Here is a 16,538-nt window from a genome sequence, read left to right as displayed (position 1 = left end):
TGAGCCTGCTCTGTCATGCAAAACGATAATGGCTAATCTTTAGCTTCAGCTTCATTTTCCCATCCTCTTCCCATATTACTTGATTTCCTGTGAGACTACAAACCTGTCCAGTCAGCCTGCGTTATGTGATCACGACTGAAGTGGTCCTTGAACTCACAACTTGACAACAGTGAGCTTCCATTGATTCATGTTAGATTGGTACCCCAGAGCTTAGTGTAACAGGGTTCTATTTAAAGAGCATCCAGTTTCCAGCTACTTACTATTGACTATAACTTCGTGCCTGATGAATTTTTAAGCATCTACAAACTGTGAATATATTGTCCTAATTTGTTGTAGATGTCTTGGTATAAATTGTATCTATGCATTACGTAACTAAATATTTTGATATGTTTTCTTTCCCACTAACTTCCCACCTCCCTCTCACCCATCTCTTTGATTAGATTCCCGAATGTCTGAGGAACAGTTATCCCAAAGCAAACCAACCTTGTTACCTGTATGTGATTGGCATGGTGTTAACCACTCCTCTTCCTGACGAGCTCAACTTCAGAAGGAGAAAATTGTATCCTCCAGAAGATACGACTCGATGTTTTGGAATTCTGACTGCCAAACCAATACCTCGGGTATCTCGATCAGCTTTTCATAATCTAACAGTTTGGTGGTGTTATGAGCAGGTGGAGAGTCTTTTTGTTTCCTCCCTGGATTGTCAAATCAGTTTCTCACAGGTCAAGCAACTATTGAGTTGACTAAGTCACAAACGCGTCCAAGAATGTCACATAGAGGCAGGAGGGGGAGGGAATGATATGGTGATCTGTTTTATGAGAGTTACTTTACTCTCGGGAAAAGCAACTAGCCTCTGCTCAATGCTTTGCTGCAGCTGAGTCAGTGAGATTGGGAGTTCTGTAAAGTGGTAGACTGAATTATTCTAGCACTGCACTGATGTAGTGCATTGGTATTCCATTGTTCTTAAATATTTGATGCAAATTCAGCAGGTTTTCCTCATAGCTTCAAGGCAGAAATTCAATTACTTTTGTTGGAAGAGAGTTAATTTCAAAAGTAATGTTTGCAAAAGATTTAGTGCTAATATTTTGGCAGGTCCTTTTATTAATAAAAAATGTTATCTGACAAACCGAACTAACTACTCCAGATGGGCTAAAATGCATTAGCATAGGATGTTTCAGGAGAGGTAGTTCATTGTAGAACTCCTTGAGTTTGTAATAGAAATAGAGTTGACCGTATAGTGAGAAATTGGGTGATTGCTCCCAATTCTCGAACAATCCTGCAGTTTGGCTTTCCATTTCTGTTATGAGAGGATATCCTTCTGAAGACACGGTGCACTTTTGTCAAAAAACTTCTCCCTGACCCTTTTATCCCTGCAAACTTACTGCCCTATTGTCAACCTTCCTTTCCTGTCCATAGTCCTCAAATTTGCTGTCGTTTCCCCAAATCCATTCCTTTCACAACCACACAAAAGTTGTTTCCTTTACAACTTACGTAACTTTCCTTAGTGATTTCTTCTTGAGATAAGGACAGTCTGGCTAACAGCAGTTGGAATCCACAAGAGAAGTATATGTTACTTCTGGGAGCCATGTTTTAATACTCTGTCCATTTTTAAGAGATTGCAGTATCGTATAATTACATATGAGGGACAGTGCTCATTGTTCCATGTATGAATCCTTCCAGTTGGGTTTCCACCCCACACAGCACTGACCAAAGTCAGAAATGACATCCTATGTGACAATGACAAAGGTAAACTAACTTTCTCCGTTCTTCTTAGTCTTCCTGCATCTTTTGAAATGGTTTATCAGACCATCGTCATCCAGTTGAGTGGAAATATTATTGTATGGTTCCATTTCAGTCTAACCCGATTGAGAATCGTCCGCTATGGTTTCTCCCCATTTCTGTACAATGATCTCTGGTGTCCTCTAAAGATCTATCCTTGGCAACCTCTTATTCCTTCTGTTCCTCAACATCACGCCGTGGGGCAGCACAGTGGTTAGCACCGCTGCCTCACAGGACCAAAGACCTGGATTCAATTCCGGCCTTGGGTGACTGTGTGGAATTTGCACGTTCTCCCCGTGTATGCGTGGGTTTCCTGGGTGCTCTGGTTTCCTCCCACAGTAAGAAGTTTAACAACACCAAGTTAAAGTCCAACAGGTTTATTTGGTAGCAAAAGCCACAAGCTTTCGGAGCCTTAAGCCCCTTCTCCACATCATTCCTCCCACAGTCCAGAGATGTGTGGATTAGGCTGATTGGCCATGCTAAATTTCCCCTTGGTGTCAAGGAGATGAAGGTAAATAAGTGGGGTTATGGGGATAGGGTCTGAGTGGGATTGTTGTCGGTGCACTCTTGATGGGCCAAAAGGCCTCCTCCTGTACTGTAGGCATTCTATGGCTCTATCGTTATACGAAAACATTTCATTGTCACATAGACACTGATGATACCTACCTCATTATCATCTCCCCCAACCCATCCACAATCTCTAACCTGTCAGATTGATTACCCAGCATCCAGTAATAGACGAGCAGGAATTTTCTCCAACTGAATATTGGGAAAATTGAAGCCATTGCTACCAAAGGTAACCATTGCTACCTGTGGCTACCATTACAAACTCTGTTCCTTAGTCCAGTGGTTCCCAATCTTTTATATATCATGGCATACCTCTATCCTGGACAAAATAATTTTGAGGTGCTCCTTCTATTTTCTTCTTTGTCTTCCCTTACTGGGAAATTTATTTTTAACTTCTCCTTCCCCTCACACCTGTTTTATTTAACCTCTCCCTGCCTCTCTTGCTTCTCCCAGAGTTTTGCGACCTTTTTGCATTTTCACCACTTGTGCAGGTGCATGGGACCTTTCTCTTCAAAGAACAAAGAAAGTTACAGCACGGGAACAGGTCCTTCGGCCCTCCAAGCCTGCACCGACCGTGCTGCCCGACTGAACTAAAGCCCCCTAGCCTTCCGGGGACCATATCCCTCTGTTCCCATCCTATTCATGTATTTGTCCAGACGCCCCTTAAAAGTCACTATCATATCTGCTTCCACTCCCTCCCCCGGCTGCGAGTTCCAGGCACCCACCACCCTCTGTGTAAAAAAAAACTTCAGCTCCAAGTCCTGTTGCTCATGCATACAAGCAACATTAAAGAATCTAAACCATGCATGTGCGGCTCCTTCCCAGCTGGCACATACTAAGAAGGCCAAAGATTCATTGCCTCCTGGAGATTCCAACCACAGAGTTGAAGACGGAGATTAGTTTTAGTTTAATTACATGAATTTTGAATCATTTTGAATATTCTTTTGTGGCACACTTGGGGAGTCTTCACGGCGCACCGGTGTGCCATAGCACACTAGTTGGGAACCATTGTCCTAGCCACTAATTTCATCCCTCTTGTTAAAACCTACCTCTGTCAAAACTTAGTCAGCTGTCCTAATATCTCGTGGTTTGGTGTTATATTGTGCTGTGTAACATTCCTGTGAAGTGCCTTTGGATGTCAAACTTGACAACTTGTGATATGTGTAGCTTATTCCATATTGGGCAGTACTGAACCATTGGGAGCCTTTCCAGTCTTGTTTGTGAGGGGCAAAATAATGTGCAGTTTGAATGAGTGAATAAAATATGTAAAAGTAAGTCACGCTAATACTACAAGATTTAATCCTTTTAACCTAATGAATGTGGTGTTTCTCCCCTGGCAGATTCCTCATTTTCCAGTGTATACTCGATCTGGTGAGGTTACCATATCTATTGAACTGCGTAAATTAAACTTTACGTTGAGTACAAAGCAGCTGGAGCTGATCACTAGGCTACACCAGTATATCTTCTCTCACATTCTTCGTCTGGAGAAACCTGCACTAGAATTCAAGCCTACAGATGCTGATGCAGCCTACTGTGTTCTACCTCTCGATAAAGGTTAGTAATATCACCATGGTGTTTTATTTGGGCTTAGCCACTTCCTGTATCTTGTGACAAGGAAAGGCAGAGCATGTAGCTAGTTTTTCCTGGAGCAGGTCGCCAGCCAGTCACCAAAGGCTATAGCTTGAGTGCCAACCAGCCTCAAGCATGTCTGATTAGGAAATTCTCCCAGCTCTGACCACCTGCCAAAGACGTATAGGAAGGGTTTACAGGTTGATAAGCAAACTTTGGCCATGGCCATCAACTCCTGGAGCGAGATCTGAAGCCAAAACTTCTGGCTCAGAAGTAGGCTACCACTGCAAGAAGAGCACCTTCACTGATATTTTAGTGAAGCTTAATATTGAGCTGGTGCACATAAAAACAATCTTTCACTTTTGCTGCATTGGGAGCATTTTTAAATAGGCTTTCAGTAGAGGATAATACAGGGCTGTAATGCTTCCACTCAATGTCTGAAACACTTTACTGTGCAACCATAATTATGCTTTATTATGTCTGGTAGAGCATTTTGATCCGTGTAACATTTGAGTGAAGTATTGGAAGGTACACTTGATAGTGATGGGAATGAATTAAATATCGCACTTGCACAACAGCATTTATGAGATTATAAACCAAGTATGAAGCTAGGTAAGGCTAAAGTTCCAGAGACTGCTTCCTTGACAGCTGTAGACTATCAAAGGCACGAATACACCATGGTCTGCTTTACTTGCCGTTATTTTGTTTTGCCTTTCCGATTTGTCTCCTTCATTGCCTGAGTTTTTTCACTGGTCTTGGATTCCCAAAGTGCAAGCTGTTCTTCTAGTACTTTGCCCTTAGGAAAGATCAGATGAGATCATTATAATAACGAAATGATCACTCAGTGGTGAACACCAAAGCAGCATCATAACTATCTTAGTGCTATCTGGCTCTACCTTCTACATATTTAAAGATAATCCTTGCTAAAAGGTTGGATCGCACACTGCAGGATGGCAGTTGATTGGAATAGGTTTGGATGCGTGGCGTTGGTGTCTGGAGGCCTGCTTGGTGATGTCAAAACGAGTAGTGCTTCTCCAGCAGCTGAGCAGTTATTTGGGAATGTTTTTGACAACGCTTTGACGAAGGGTCATCTGGACTCGCAACGTCAGCTCTTTTCTCTCCTTATAGATGCTGCCAGACCTACTGATATTTTCCAGCATTTTCTCTTTTGATTTGGGAATATGACTGGGATTGGCACTTACTAGATCACTTGAGACCCCAAGAACATAAGAAATAGGAGCAGGAGTAGGCCATCTAGCCCCTCGAGCCTGCCCCGCCATTCAATAAGATCATGGCTGATCTGAAGTGGATCAGTTCCACTTACCCGCCTGATCCCCATAACCCCTAATTCCCTTACCGATCAGGAATCCATCTATCCGTGATTTAAACATATTCAACGAGGTAGCCTCCACCACTTCAGTGGGCAGAGAATTCCAGAGATTCACCACCCTCTGAGAGAAGAAGTTCCTCCTCAACTCTGTCCTAAACCGACCCCCCTTTATTTTGAGGCTGTGCCCTCTAGTTCTAGTTTCCTTTCTAAGTGGAAAGAATCTCTCCACCTCTACCCTATCCAGCCCCTTCATTATCTTATAGGTCTCTATAAGATCCCCCCTCAGCCTTCTAAATTCCAACGAGTGCAAACCCAATCTGCTCAGTCTCTCCTCATAATCAACACCCCTCATCTCTGGTATCAACCTGGTGAACCTTCTCTGCACTCCCTCCAAGGCCAATATATCCTTCCGCAAATAAGGGGACCAACACTGCACACAGTATTCCAGCTGCGGCCTCACCAATGCCCTGTACAGATGCAGCAAGACATCTCTGCTTTTATATTCTATCCCCCTTGCGATATAGGCCAACATCCCATTTGCCTTCTTGATCACCTGTTGCACCTGCAGACTGGGTTTTTGCGTCTCATGCACAAGGACCCTCAGGTCCCTCTGCACAGCAGCATGTTGTGATTTCTTTCCATTTAGATAATCCAATTTGCTATTATTTCTTCCAAAGTGAATAACCTCACATTTGTTAACGTTATACTCCATCTGCCAGATCCTCGCCCACTCACTCAGCCTATCCAAATCTCTCTGCAGACCTTTTACGCCCTCCACACGATTCACTTTTCCACTTATCTTTTTGCATCTGATTGCATTAGTTAGCTGAATGGTCTTAATTGCTACATAAAGAACTAGTTTGTAATTTTTTTTGTGTAGTTGATGGTTCCAGCCATTTGGATATTGACTTCACCTTTATGGAAGATATAGAAAGGTCAGAAGCGCGGACAGGCATTCCCAATACACAATATACTAAAGAGAAGCCCTTCATGTTTAATCTGGAAGACTACCAGGATGCAGTTATCATTCCACGGTAGGAAAACTGTTGTTCTCGCTTTAATCAATCAGTTTTACACTCTTTTCCTTGTTTTCAATTGTTTTACAGCTAGTAATTTTAGGCACTTGTCCCCTCCGGTGCCACTTGTTGTGCATCTTCACTGAGTATCTGGGCCATTTTACCTTTTTCCACTATTGACAAAAAAAATCTTGCATCTGCAAATAAGGGCCACAGTACATTTATTTTTTTTTAAAAAGGTACAGTGATGTGATTTCAAGGCAGTAAAATCTTGAATTTCGTAGTCTTGTTTTGTCATTTAAACTTTGTAAGATTAGTGCCACGAAACCCTTCCCTGCTTATCAGCTAGTCACCATGATCTCTAAGAAATTAAAGTTTACGAATGGTCATTTGGTAGAGAGTATTACTGAACAGAAGCACGTTGTCAAAACTTTTCGTCTTTCAATAGCACAATTTGCAAGAATGCCAGGTGTAAAAGGAATTACAATTTATACTTTGTGAGAAGAGACTTCATAAGATTAATAACTTTACAATGTGAATAATTAGCACGTGTATCTCCTTGCCACTAAACTTGACTTCACTACATCCCCCCCCAACCCCCGGCTGCTCATCAATTCTCAGCAATGTATTTGTACACTTCAGATTTGTTTCCTTCAGTCCTTCCTTCACACAGGCAATTTTCATTGCTCGATTACTGATTGCTATACCTCCAGCTCCCCTGGCCCTAAACTCATGAATTTCCCCCTCAACTTCTTTACCTCTCTGCCTCTACCATTCTTTCATTCTTTAAAATATTCCTTAAAACCTACCTCTCTGACCAAGCTTTTGGTCAATTGTCCCAGTTTCAGATGTGGCTTGGGGTCATTTTTTTGTTTTATAATGCTGTCATGAAGCTCCTTAGAATAGTTCACTATGCTGAGGATTTTTAAATCAAAGTTGATGCACAAAATGTAGCTTTTTAACATGTTTTTCTAAACACTGCTGGTCTGGTCAATTTCAGACTTGACTAATAACTCCCTGTTCAGAAGACTTGATGCTGTTTAAATTGTATTGTTTGTGCGTAGGTATCGCAACTTTGACCAGCCTCATCGCTTCTACGTAGCTGATGTGTACACCGATCTCACGCCTCTCAGTAAATTCCCTTCCCCTGAGTACGAAACGTTTGCAGAGTATTATAAAACCAAGTATAACCTTGATTTGACCAACTTGAACCAGCCTTTGCTGGATGTGGACCACACATCGTCCAGGTAAGAATTTTATATTTGCACTGTTATCTAGCTTTTTTCTAAAAATGTCAGACAGCTGTGTAAATATGCTCGTGTAAAGTGTCTAAAGAGCCCTCTGGAGCCACCCAGTGGTGGCAAAATGGCATGCTTAGTTTGATATTTTAAATTAAAGACTTATTTTGTCCTGAAGCTTCAAGCTCATTCTGGAGGATGAGTCCTTGGATTCTGGCAGCATTTTGGTACTTCCGTGAGGGAAGTAGTCACCTGTGCATAAGCCTAAACCATAGTCTGTCTTCAGTGTCCACATCAGGAACATGATTTTTAGCTGACTTTTTCCTCTTGTTTCTTCCTGGCCTCAGGGATGCTAAGGCCCCTGCCAGCAACCACTGCCATCCTGAAGTACCCCCCTATCACCATAGCTTCTCTCGCACATTCACCCCAACCATTTCAGAATCATAGTACAAAACAGAAAGAGGCAATTTGGCCCAGTAAATCTGCATCAGCTCTTTTAAAGAGCAATCCAGCTACTCTCTCACGTCCACTCTTTCCTCATGTCCCTGCAAACTTTTCTCCCAAGTGTTTATCTAGTTCACCTTTGGTGGGAGTGCCAGAAGTCAGTTGGGGGCTCCTCCTGAGCTGAACCACTTAAGAAAACATAATACCAAAGGAGGCCAGTCAGCCCATTGAGGCTGTGCTCTTTGAAAAAGCTGTTCAATTAGTCCCACTCCCCTGTTCTTTCCTCACAATCTTGCAAACTTCTTTCCAATTATTTATCCAATTTTCATTTGAAAGTTATGAATGTGCTTCCACTAAACTGTCAGGCAGTGCATTCCAGATCCCCACGTCAAAGAGTATTTTTATGTTCTCACTCTTTCACTGCACTGAATTCCAGTAGTTCACCATGTAGCCAAAGGGAGGTGATTAGCAGCAACTGCCAAGCGGCTTTTTGAGTCTCTGAATAGCTCATTATAAAGGATAAGTTTGGGAGTAGGCTATTTACCCATTTGCATTGGAGGCAGTATAGCAAAGGTTCACGAGATGAGAGGGTTGTGCAAAGATGAGAAGCTGAATAAATTAGACCCATATTCTCTGAAACTTAGAATGAGAGGCGATCTCATTGAAACCGACAAGGTTTTGATGAGAATCTCAGAAACTTCACTCTGATGGAGAGTCATTCTGACTTGAAACATTCGCTCTGATCTCTCTCCACTGATGCTGCCGGACCTGCTGAGATTTTCCAGCATATCCTGTTTTTGTTTCAGATTCCAACATCAATAGTAATTTGCTTTTATCTTAAAATTTGGAGCGCCAGGGCACTGTGGTTAGCACTGCTGTCTCACAGCACGAGGGATCTGGGTTCACTTCCGACCTGGGGTCACTGTCTGCGTGGACTTTACCTGTTCTCAGTGTCTGCGTGGGTTTCCTCCCCACAGTCCAAAGATGTGTAGGTTAGGTTGATTGGTCATGCTCAATTGCCCCTTACTGTCGGGGATTAGCAGGGTAAATGCATGGGGTTACGGGGTTAGGGTTTGGCTGGGATAGTTGTCAGTGCAGGCTCAATGGGCAGAATGGCCTCCTTTTGCACTGTTAGGATTCTATGATTCTATTCTGATTATGCCTGTTGGCTAGACACAGTGATTGTTTCAGATGAGTGGAGAATCTACCACATGTGGGCACAATCTCTGGGTAAGGGTTTGATCATTTGGGACTGAGATGAAAAATGTCTTCACTTGAGAGTTGTGAATCTTTGGAATTCTCAAGGGATATGTGGGTGGCACAGTGGTTAGCACTGCTGCCTCTCAGTGCCAGGAATCTGGGTTCAATTCTGGCCTCTGGTCACTCTGTGTGGAGTTTGCATGTTCTCACCGCGTCTGCGTGGGTTTCCTCCGGGTGGTCCGATTTCCTCCCACAGTCCAATGATGTGCGGGTTAGGTTGATTGGTCATGCTAAATTGACCCTAGTGTCAGAGGGATTAGCAGGGTGAATATTTGCGGTTACGGAAATAAGGCCTGGGTGGGATTGTAGTCGGTGCAGACTCGATGGGTCGAATGTCTCTTTCTGCACCGTAGAGTTTCTATGATATGGGGAGTGGGTGGGAAAGTGGAGTTGAAGCTTGAGATCAACCATGATGGTGAAACGGGGGCGACAGGCTGAATGGTGTACAGCCATTGTATGAAAGACAGAAATTTTACAATAAGAGTGCACCGTGGCATTTTATTTTAAATGCAAGGGTGAGTTTGAATATCATACTCAGCTGTGGGAATGATTCTGTCTTCATTCTGTCTTCATTCTGTCTGTGTCTTCTCTGGAGTGTCCCAAGCCTCAGTCATGGTGATATTTATTGCATCACACTGCTGAACAGGATATATTACTCTGACGAAGGGTCATCCAGAATGGAAACGTTGGCTCTATTCTCTTCACTGATGCTGTCAGACCTGCTGAGTTTCTCCAGCATTTTCTGTTTTTGTTTCAGATTCCAGCATCTGCAGTATTTTGCCTTTTTAACCATTGTTTCCTGTTCAGGTGTTGCACAAATGGTTAAACTCCATATCAAAATATTTTGTGAATTTGGTTATGTGGTTGTCATTGGACAAAATGGCCAAAGTTTATGAAGATAGAGAAAAATTTTAATGTGTTCGAACTTCAACCTACTAAAATGAAACTGCAATATATCTGACCTGTTATTTTATAATGGACTTTCTGTCTCCCTTTTCTCAGACTGAATCTTTTAACTCCTCGACACTTGAATCAGAAAGGAAAGGCACTTCCTTTAAGTAGTGCAGAGAAGCGCAAGGCCAAATGGGAAAGTCTGCAAAACAAACAGGTATGTAGGACACTGAAACCGTTGTTTAATGGCATGGCTGCAAATTGGATCAGGTTCTACCAGTGAAATAGGTGAGGGTGCTACCAAGCTACATTTGCGGGGTGGCTCAATGGACTATCTATTCTGACAGTCAGCATAGCATTGGGTGTTCAAACTTGATCTGGCTGGATGATTTTATTGTTACTGATAGTGGGCATGGCAGTGGCCCATGGAAATGTCCAGACCTTTCTGTATGAATGTGCATAAACATGAGGCTCAGTGTGCCAAAGCCCACCCACAAAGCATATCAACTGAGTACCTGGACCCAAGGCATTGTGAAAGTCTGTGAACTGGGCTGTCTGCTGTCTAAACATGGATGTGGTGTTCAGTATTGCATGGATTGGGAGAGGGCTTGAGGAATTCACCTTTGAATCAGATGATGCCTGTCTTTAATGGGAAGCCATTCAAACAAAATCCTAGAACATGATTGTTTGTTGCAAACATGTTACACAACCTGATATATTCTGGGAATGCTTTATCACATTCAGAAGCTGGGATAAACATCAATGCAAAGGTTGATACCGGGCTATGAGAAAAATGGTTAATGATTATGTATAATGCTTTTAGATTACTTTAGTAAACATTGGCACAGATGAGATAAGCCGATAAGCCCCTTTCAGACATGTAGACTTCTATTGGTTCTATGAATATGTTTATTTAGGAATTTAGAATTGAACCCTTTCATATTAAAACATCTAATATAGTTAACGATCTGATTGATCTAGGCTGAGTGGAATATTAATACTGACTGCACTCTAGGTAAGCAATTGAACTTTAAGAACAGATGCCAAGTTTGCTCAACAGTAGTATTTCTTTATTTTTTTTTTCCACCAAAGATGAATTTATTGCAATGTGACTGCAGTCATCTTATCCTCATAATTTGGACTTTTGATTGACGCATTGTGCTTTCATCAGTCAGGACATTGAGTATAGAAGTTGGGAAGTTATGTTGTAGTTGTACAGGATGTTGGTGAGGCCGCACCTGGAGTATTGTGTTCAGTTTTGGTTGCCTTGCTTTGGAAAGATGTTATTAAACTGGAGAGAGTGCAGAAGAGATTTACAAGGATGTTGCCAGGACTCGAGGGACTGAGTTATAGGGAGAGATTGGACAGGCTAGGACTCTTTTCTTTGGAGCATAGGAGACTGAGGGGTGATCCTGTAGCGGTGTATAAGATCATGAGGCCTGGATAGGGTGAATGCGCTCAGTCTTTTTCCCAGGGTTGGGGAATTGAGAACAAGAGGGCATAGGTTTAAGTTAAATGGGGAAAGAATGGGAACCTGAGGAGCAACTTATTCACACACAGAGTGGTACGTGTGTGGAATGAGCTGCCGGAGGAAGTGGTTGAGGCAGGGACATTGACAACATTTAAAAGGCATTGGGACAGATACATGGATAGGCAAGTTTTAAAGCGATCTGGGCCAAATGCAGGCAAATGGGGTTAGCAAAGATGGGCCTTTTGGTTGGCATGGACCAGTTTGGGCCGAAGGGCCTGTCTCCATGCTGTAGATTCTATGATTCTTAAAAACTGGCTTTAAGTCAATGCAAATTCTTTCTAAAAAGCAAGTTGTTTCTTGCTCCAAAATGATCATTTGAAATTCTGGAACAGAAGAAGGATATTAGCACAGGTTTCCATGAGGTGAATGACCTATTGAACTAGTTTTGGTAGTGGCAGAGAAAACTGACTGTTCATTAAATAGTGCTCGTAAAACGATTGTCCGCACTAACGGCTAACAGTACATCAGTGCCTCTATTGTTACAGTGGAATCTGATTAGATTGTGCTCATGTCCTCGCAAAGGGCTTGAACAGAGGCATGGGTGCTGCTGAATGAGCCAAATTGCCAAATGTGTTTTACAACAACTTTTATTTCAATCATTTACCTCTATTTGTGCCATTAAATCATCTATCTTATTACAGATGCTTTGTGAACTTAAATAAAGGTCCTTCAATTTCATTTTTAACTTCTATCCCCAGCAATGATCTTATTTGCTATTGTAGATTTTTTGTTAAACTCCCTATTTTTCTCTGTCCTATTCTGCTTGTCTTTACCCACATCAATATACTGTTCTGATACTTTGACTTTTCTCTTTGGATTTCTAAGTCTCTCCTCATCAGATTACCTAAGCCTCCCCTTGCTGGGAGACTCATCCCCTCCTCTTGATAGTAGTACAGATGTGCCAACTTTTGGGTAAAATGTTGAAACAAGCTCTTTCAGGTGGATGTAAAAGATTCGTAACACTATTTTGAAAGAGTCTGTGGCCACAAATGCAACACATAATAGAGAAGTGTTCTTTTACCAGCACAGCCATCAGTCACTTGGACGGATAATTCAGCAAAGAGATTGATACGGCAGGGGAGGGTTCTTGGTCACCCCAAAAAATAAAAAGGTGCAAACAAGTATAAAACTGATGTTTTACGATGATGTTGTGCATTTTCATTAATACATCTAGAAATCGAAATCAAAGCAGAAAATGCTGGAATAAAATGTTTCGAAGGACTGAGAATTTTTTCCACATTGCGGCTTTATGATATATTTGCTGTTGTAGTTCCAATGGAGATTAAATTTGCAGTTTTGTTAACTCTGCTCTATTTCTCTCAAGATTCTTGTCCCAGAACTCTGTGCTATTCATCCAATCCCAGCTTCCTTGTGGAGAAAGGCAGTCTGCCTTCCCAGTATTTTGTATCGACTGCACTGTCTGTTAACAGCGGAGGAGTTGAGAGCCCAAACAGCAAAGGAAGCGGGTGTGGGAATTGAGGCTCTTCCTTCAAACTTCAGGTGGGTATATTTGTTTGTTATGAAAAAAGAAAGCCTTGCATTTCTGCAGCGCGTTTTATAATTTTAGGATGACCTAAAGCGTTTTACAGCCATTGAAGTACATTTGAAGTAAAGTCACTTCTGTAATTAGGAAATACAGCAGCCAGTTTTATACAGTAAGGTCACCAGATCATAAATTTGAGCAGGACATATGATCCATCAAGTCTGCTTCACTATTCAACGCGGTCATTGCTGATCTTGGACTTCAACTCCGTTTTCTCGTCTGCTCCCCATGTACCTTAAATCTGACACACCAAAAATCAGTCTCTCCCAAACTTAAATGTATTCAAAGACGGCGCATCCATAAAATGCAGCAAGATAATAATGACTAAATAATGTGTATTAGTGATGTTGATAGCACAACTTGGAAATAATGCCATGGGATTTTTTTTCCATCGAGCTGAGGGAGCAGATGGGACATCTTGGTTTAATCTCTTATCCCAAAGACGGCATCCCCAAATGTGAAGTGGTCTCATCGAACCACACAAAATTATTAAGCGACTTAACTGGATTGATGTTGCCCCTGGCTGAAGAATCCAAAACATGGAGTCACCGTATCAGAATAAAGGGTCTGCTGTTTAGGACTGAGATGAGAAGAAATTTCACCAGGGGGTTGTGTATCTTTGGAACTGCAGACCTAAGGGCTATCGATGCCTCGCCATCGAAAATATTCAGGACAAGATTGATAGTTCTTTGAATATTAAAGGATATGATGATAGGACAGGAGATGGAGTTGCAGTCGAAGATCAATGATGGTATTGAATGGCAGTTGTGGATTTAATGAATTTGTCACCAGTAAAGGACAGCCAGTGTGCCCTCTTTGGCCAGGGAATTGAATATGGGTGATCTGGATGAGGACTCGAGGAATAATTAGTATTTATTTTAAAACTGCAAACCAAGAGTAAAATGAAAAACACAACATGGTGTCTTTAAATTTCTGTACCCTGTAAATTTACCCATTAGTTTCTAAGCAAAATGCAATGTTGAATATACAAATGTATCTTCAAGATCTGCAGAGAGCTTCATTTCGAAGTTCCTGAAACAACAAACCTGTTCTTTTGAAAACCTATGAATCTTAACTTGCAGAATTTGGAAGTATCAGATCACATCATAGTAAGTGTGTTTGCACCAAGCATCACTACAGTTGACATAGGAGAAGAAGTTCAAATCAGGAATGCTGGTAACAGTCCAGAGTAAACACCAGCAACGCAACAGTTTTTATAGTGATTATTGTATTATACAAAATAGCAACTCTCATGGGAAGGAATGTACAGGGCTCTAATCTAATAGAAAGGGTTCAGACTTCCTAAAACCATGAAGTCAAATATTAAGTTGTTTATAACGTCATCTGAACTCTTAAGATTTGATTGCAACCTTGAACTTCGTCCTTGAGTGTCTGATTGTGTAATGTTCAAGGTATGCTTTTTAAATTAAAAATGTTAACTTCTGTTGGGCAAGTTTGTCTCATTTGAATGGGTTTTCATCCTTGTGACCTTGTATGCATTTTTTTGAGAATTAACTTGCATCGAACTTCAGGGAGGGTCTATACATAGCATATGTACAACTTGGCTTGAGGCTTGTTAACATTATGTCATCTAGCCATCACAGCCTGAAGATTATATTACAACGAAATCCCTACTACTTGTACAAATGTTTGCTCACTTAAGTGATTGGTTAGATTGAAGCATGCCTGAAGGCTTCAGCAATCGCTGCACCAGTCAGCTAAAAGTTGGGTTCACTGAACTTATTGGGAGTACTGCAGCTATTATGAAGAATTCTTCATCAAGTAATGCAAGGAAGAAAGAGTGTTTTGGCTGTATGAATGTGCACTGTATAATCAGTGATGTCTAAAGTGCAGTTCGAAAGCCTGACAATATAATACTTGGCAAGATAGTTCCTACTATGGGTTGTCTTGAATTTTGTAAACTTACGATGCATTGTTGTTTCATTGCTTAATAAATCCTATATCAGAAGAGCACAATCTGTTAGTGTCAACAACTTGCGAGAGATGAAAGTTTTTGGGTACACAGCTTTAAACTTTATACATGGTCTCGGAGGTTTTGTGGCATGCATTGATTGGCAGACAAAGATGGGGTACCCCTGTGTGACTAGGTTTGTAAACTGGGCAGATCTGCTTCAGTTCGTGAGCCGAGTTGGACTGGCTGATCCTCTTTAGTGACAACAATAAATTAATTAAACACAGTACCTTCATGAAAAGCACAAAGCTGTGTAGAATCCTTTGCTTTTTATCCTGTGCATATTTCTGGGAATGAGAATCTTGAAATTAGCCTGCAGCTACATTAACTTTTAATCATTTGGTGAAATTACTTGCCAGGTAAAACTGCAAAACTATTCTCTAAAAGATGTATGTAATGTATACATTTATATATAAAAATCAACAATTTGAATGAGAGAATAAATTGTAATATTTCCAAGTTTGCTGATGACAGAGAACTAAGTGAATTTATGATTGGGGAGGAAGAGGCTTTGAGGCAATTTAGACAAGTTGAGTGGGCAAATACATGGCAGATGCAATATAATGTGGATAAATGTGAAGTTATTTATTTCAGTCGTAAAAGCAGAATGGCAGAGTATTATTTAATAGTGATTGAATGGGTATTGTTGATATAGAAAGGGACCTGGGTGTACATGTAGGTGCAGCAAGCAGTTAAGAAGACAAATGGTATGTTGGTTTTCAGTGAACAAGAACTTGAGTACAAGAGCAAGGATGTCTTACTACTTGGGCCTCGGTGAGACCACACCTGGAGCGCTGTGTGCAGTTTTGGTCTCCTTCAGAAAAGATGTACTTGCCATAATGGGAGTGCAGCAAAGGTTCACCAGATTGATTCTCTGGCAGGATTGTTGTATGAGGAGAGATTGGGTAGACTAGGCCTATAATCACTATAATGTAGAAGAATGAGAGGGGATCTCGCTAAAGCGTTTAGAAATCTGACAAGGCTGGACAGACAGGATACAGGGATATAGTTTCCTCTGGCTGCTGTATCTAGAACAAAGAGTCACAGTCTCAGGTTAAGGGATAGGCCATTTCGGACAAAGATGAGAAGAAATTTCTTCACTTAGATGGTGAACCTGTGGCATTCATTACCACAGAAGGCTGTAGAGGCCAAGTCACTGTGTATTTAAGATTTCTAGACCAAAAGGCATCAAGGGGTAAAGGGAAAGTGTGGGGATATGGTGTTCAGATGCAAGATCATCATGATCATATTGAATGGTGGAGCAGGCTTAAAAGGCCACATGGCCTACTTCTATTTTCTATGTTTCTAAAGATGTTACAGCACTTGCTGTGTTGTGGTGCAGTCTCTAATTTGGAAACTCTATCTGACTTGGTGACTTGTCGACTTGTCATACGTACG

At 41.5% G+C, this 16,538-nt stretch overlaps 1 protein-coding gene across 3 annotated transcripts in view; it reads left to right on the top strand.

The window, feature by feature from the left end:
* The window catches only part of dicer1 (dicer 1, ribonuclease type III), a 132,850-nt gene that overhangs the window by 63,951 nt on the left and 52,361 nt on the right, over window positions 1-16,538 (top strand). For all 3 annotated transcript variants that reach the window (XM_078234498.1, XM_078234501.1, XM_078234499.1), the window contains exons 17-22: window positions 441-620; window positions 3,687-3,900; window positions 6,126-6,279; window positions 7,326-7,508; window positions 10,206-10,311; window positions 12,950-13,125. In XM_078234498.1, the coding sequence (XP_078090624.1) occupies window positions 441-620; window positions 3,687-3,900; window positions 6,126-6,279; window positions 7,326-7,508; window positions 10,206-10,311; window positions 12,950-13,125 (1,013 nt within the window). The remainder of the gene's footprint in view (window positions 1-440; window positions 621-3,686; window positions 3,901-6,125; window positions 6,280-7,325; window positions 7,509-10,205; window positions 10,312-12,949; window positions 13,126-16,538) is intronic.

Source organism: Mustelus asterias, chromosome 18 (assembly GCF_964213995.1).
Source record: "Mustelus asterias chromosome 18, sMusAst1.hap1.1, whole genome shotgun sequence".
Lineage (NCBI taxonomy): Eukaryota > Metazoa > Chordata > Chondrichthyes > Carcharhiniformes > Triakidae > Mustelus > Mustelus asterias.
This window is presented reverse-complemented; position numbering and strand designations above follow the sequence as displayed.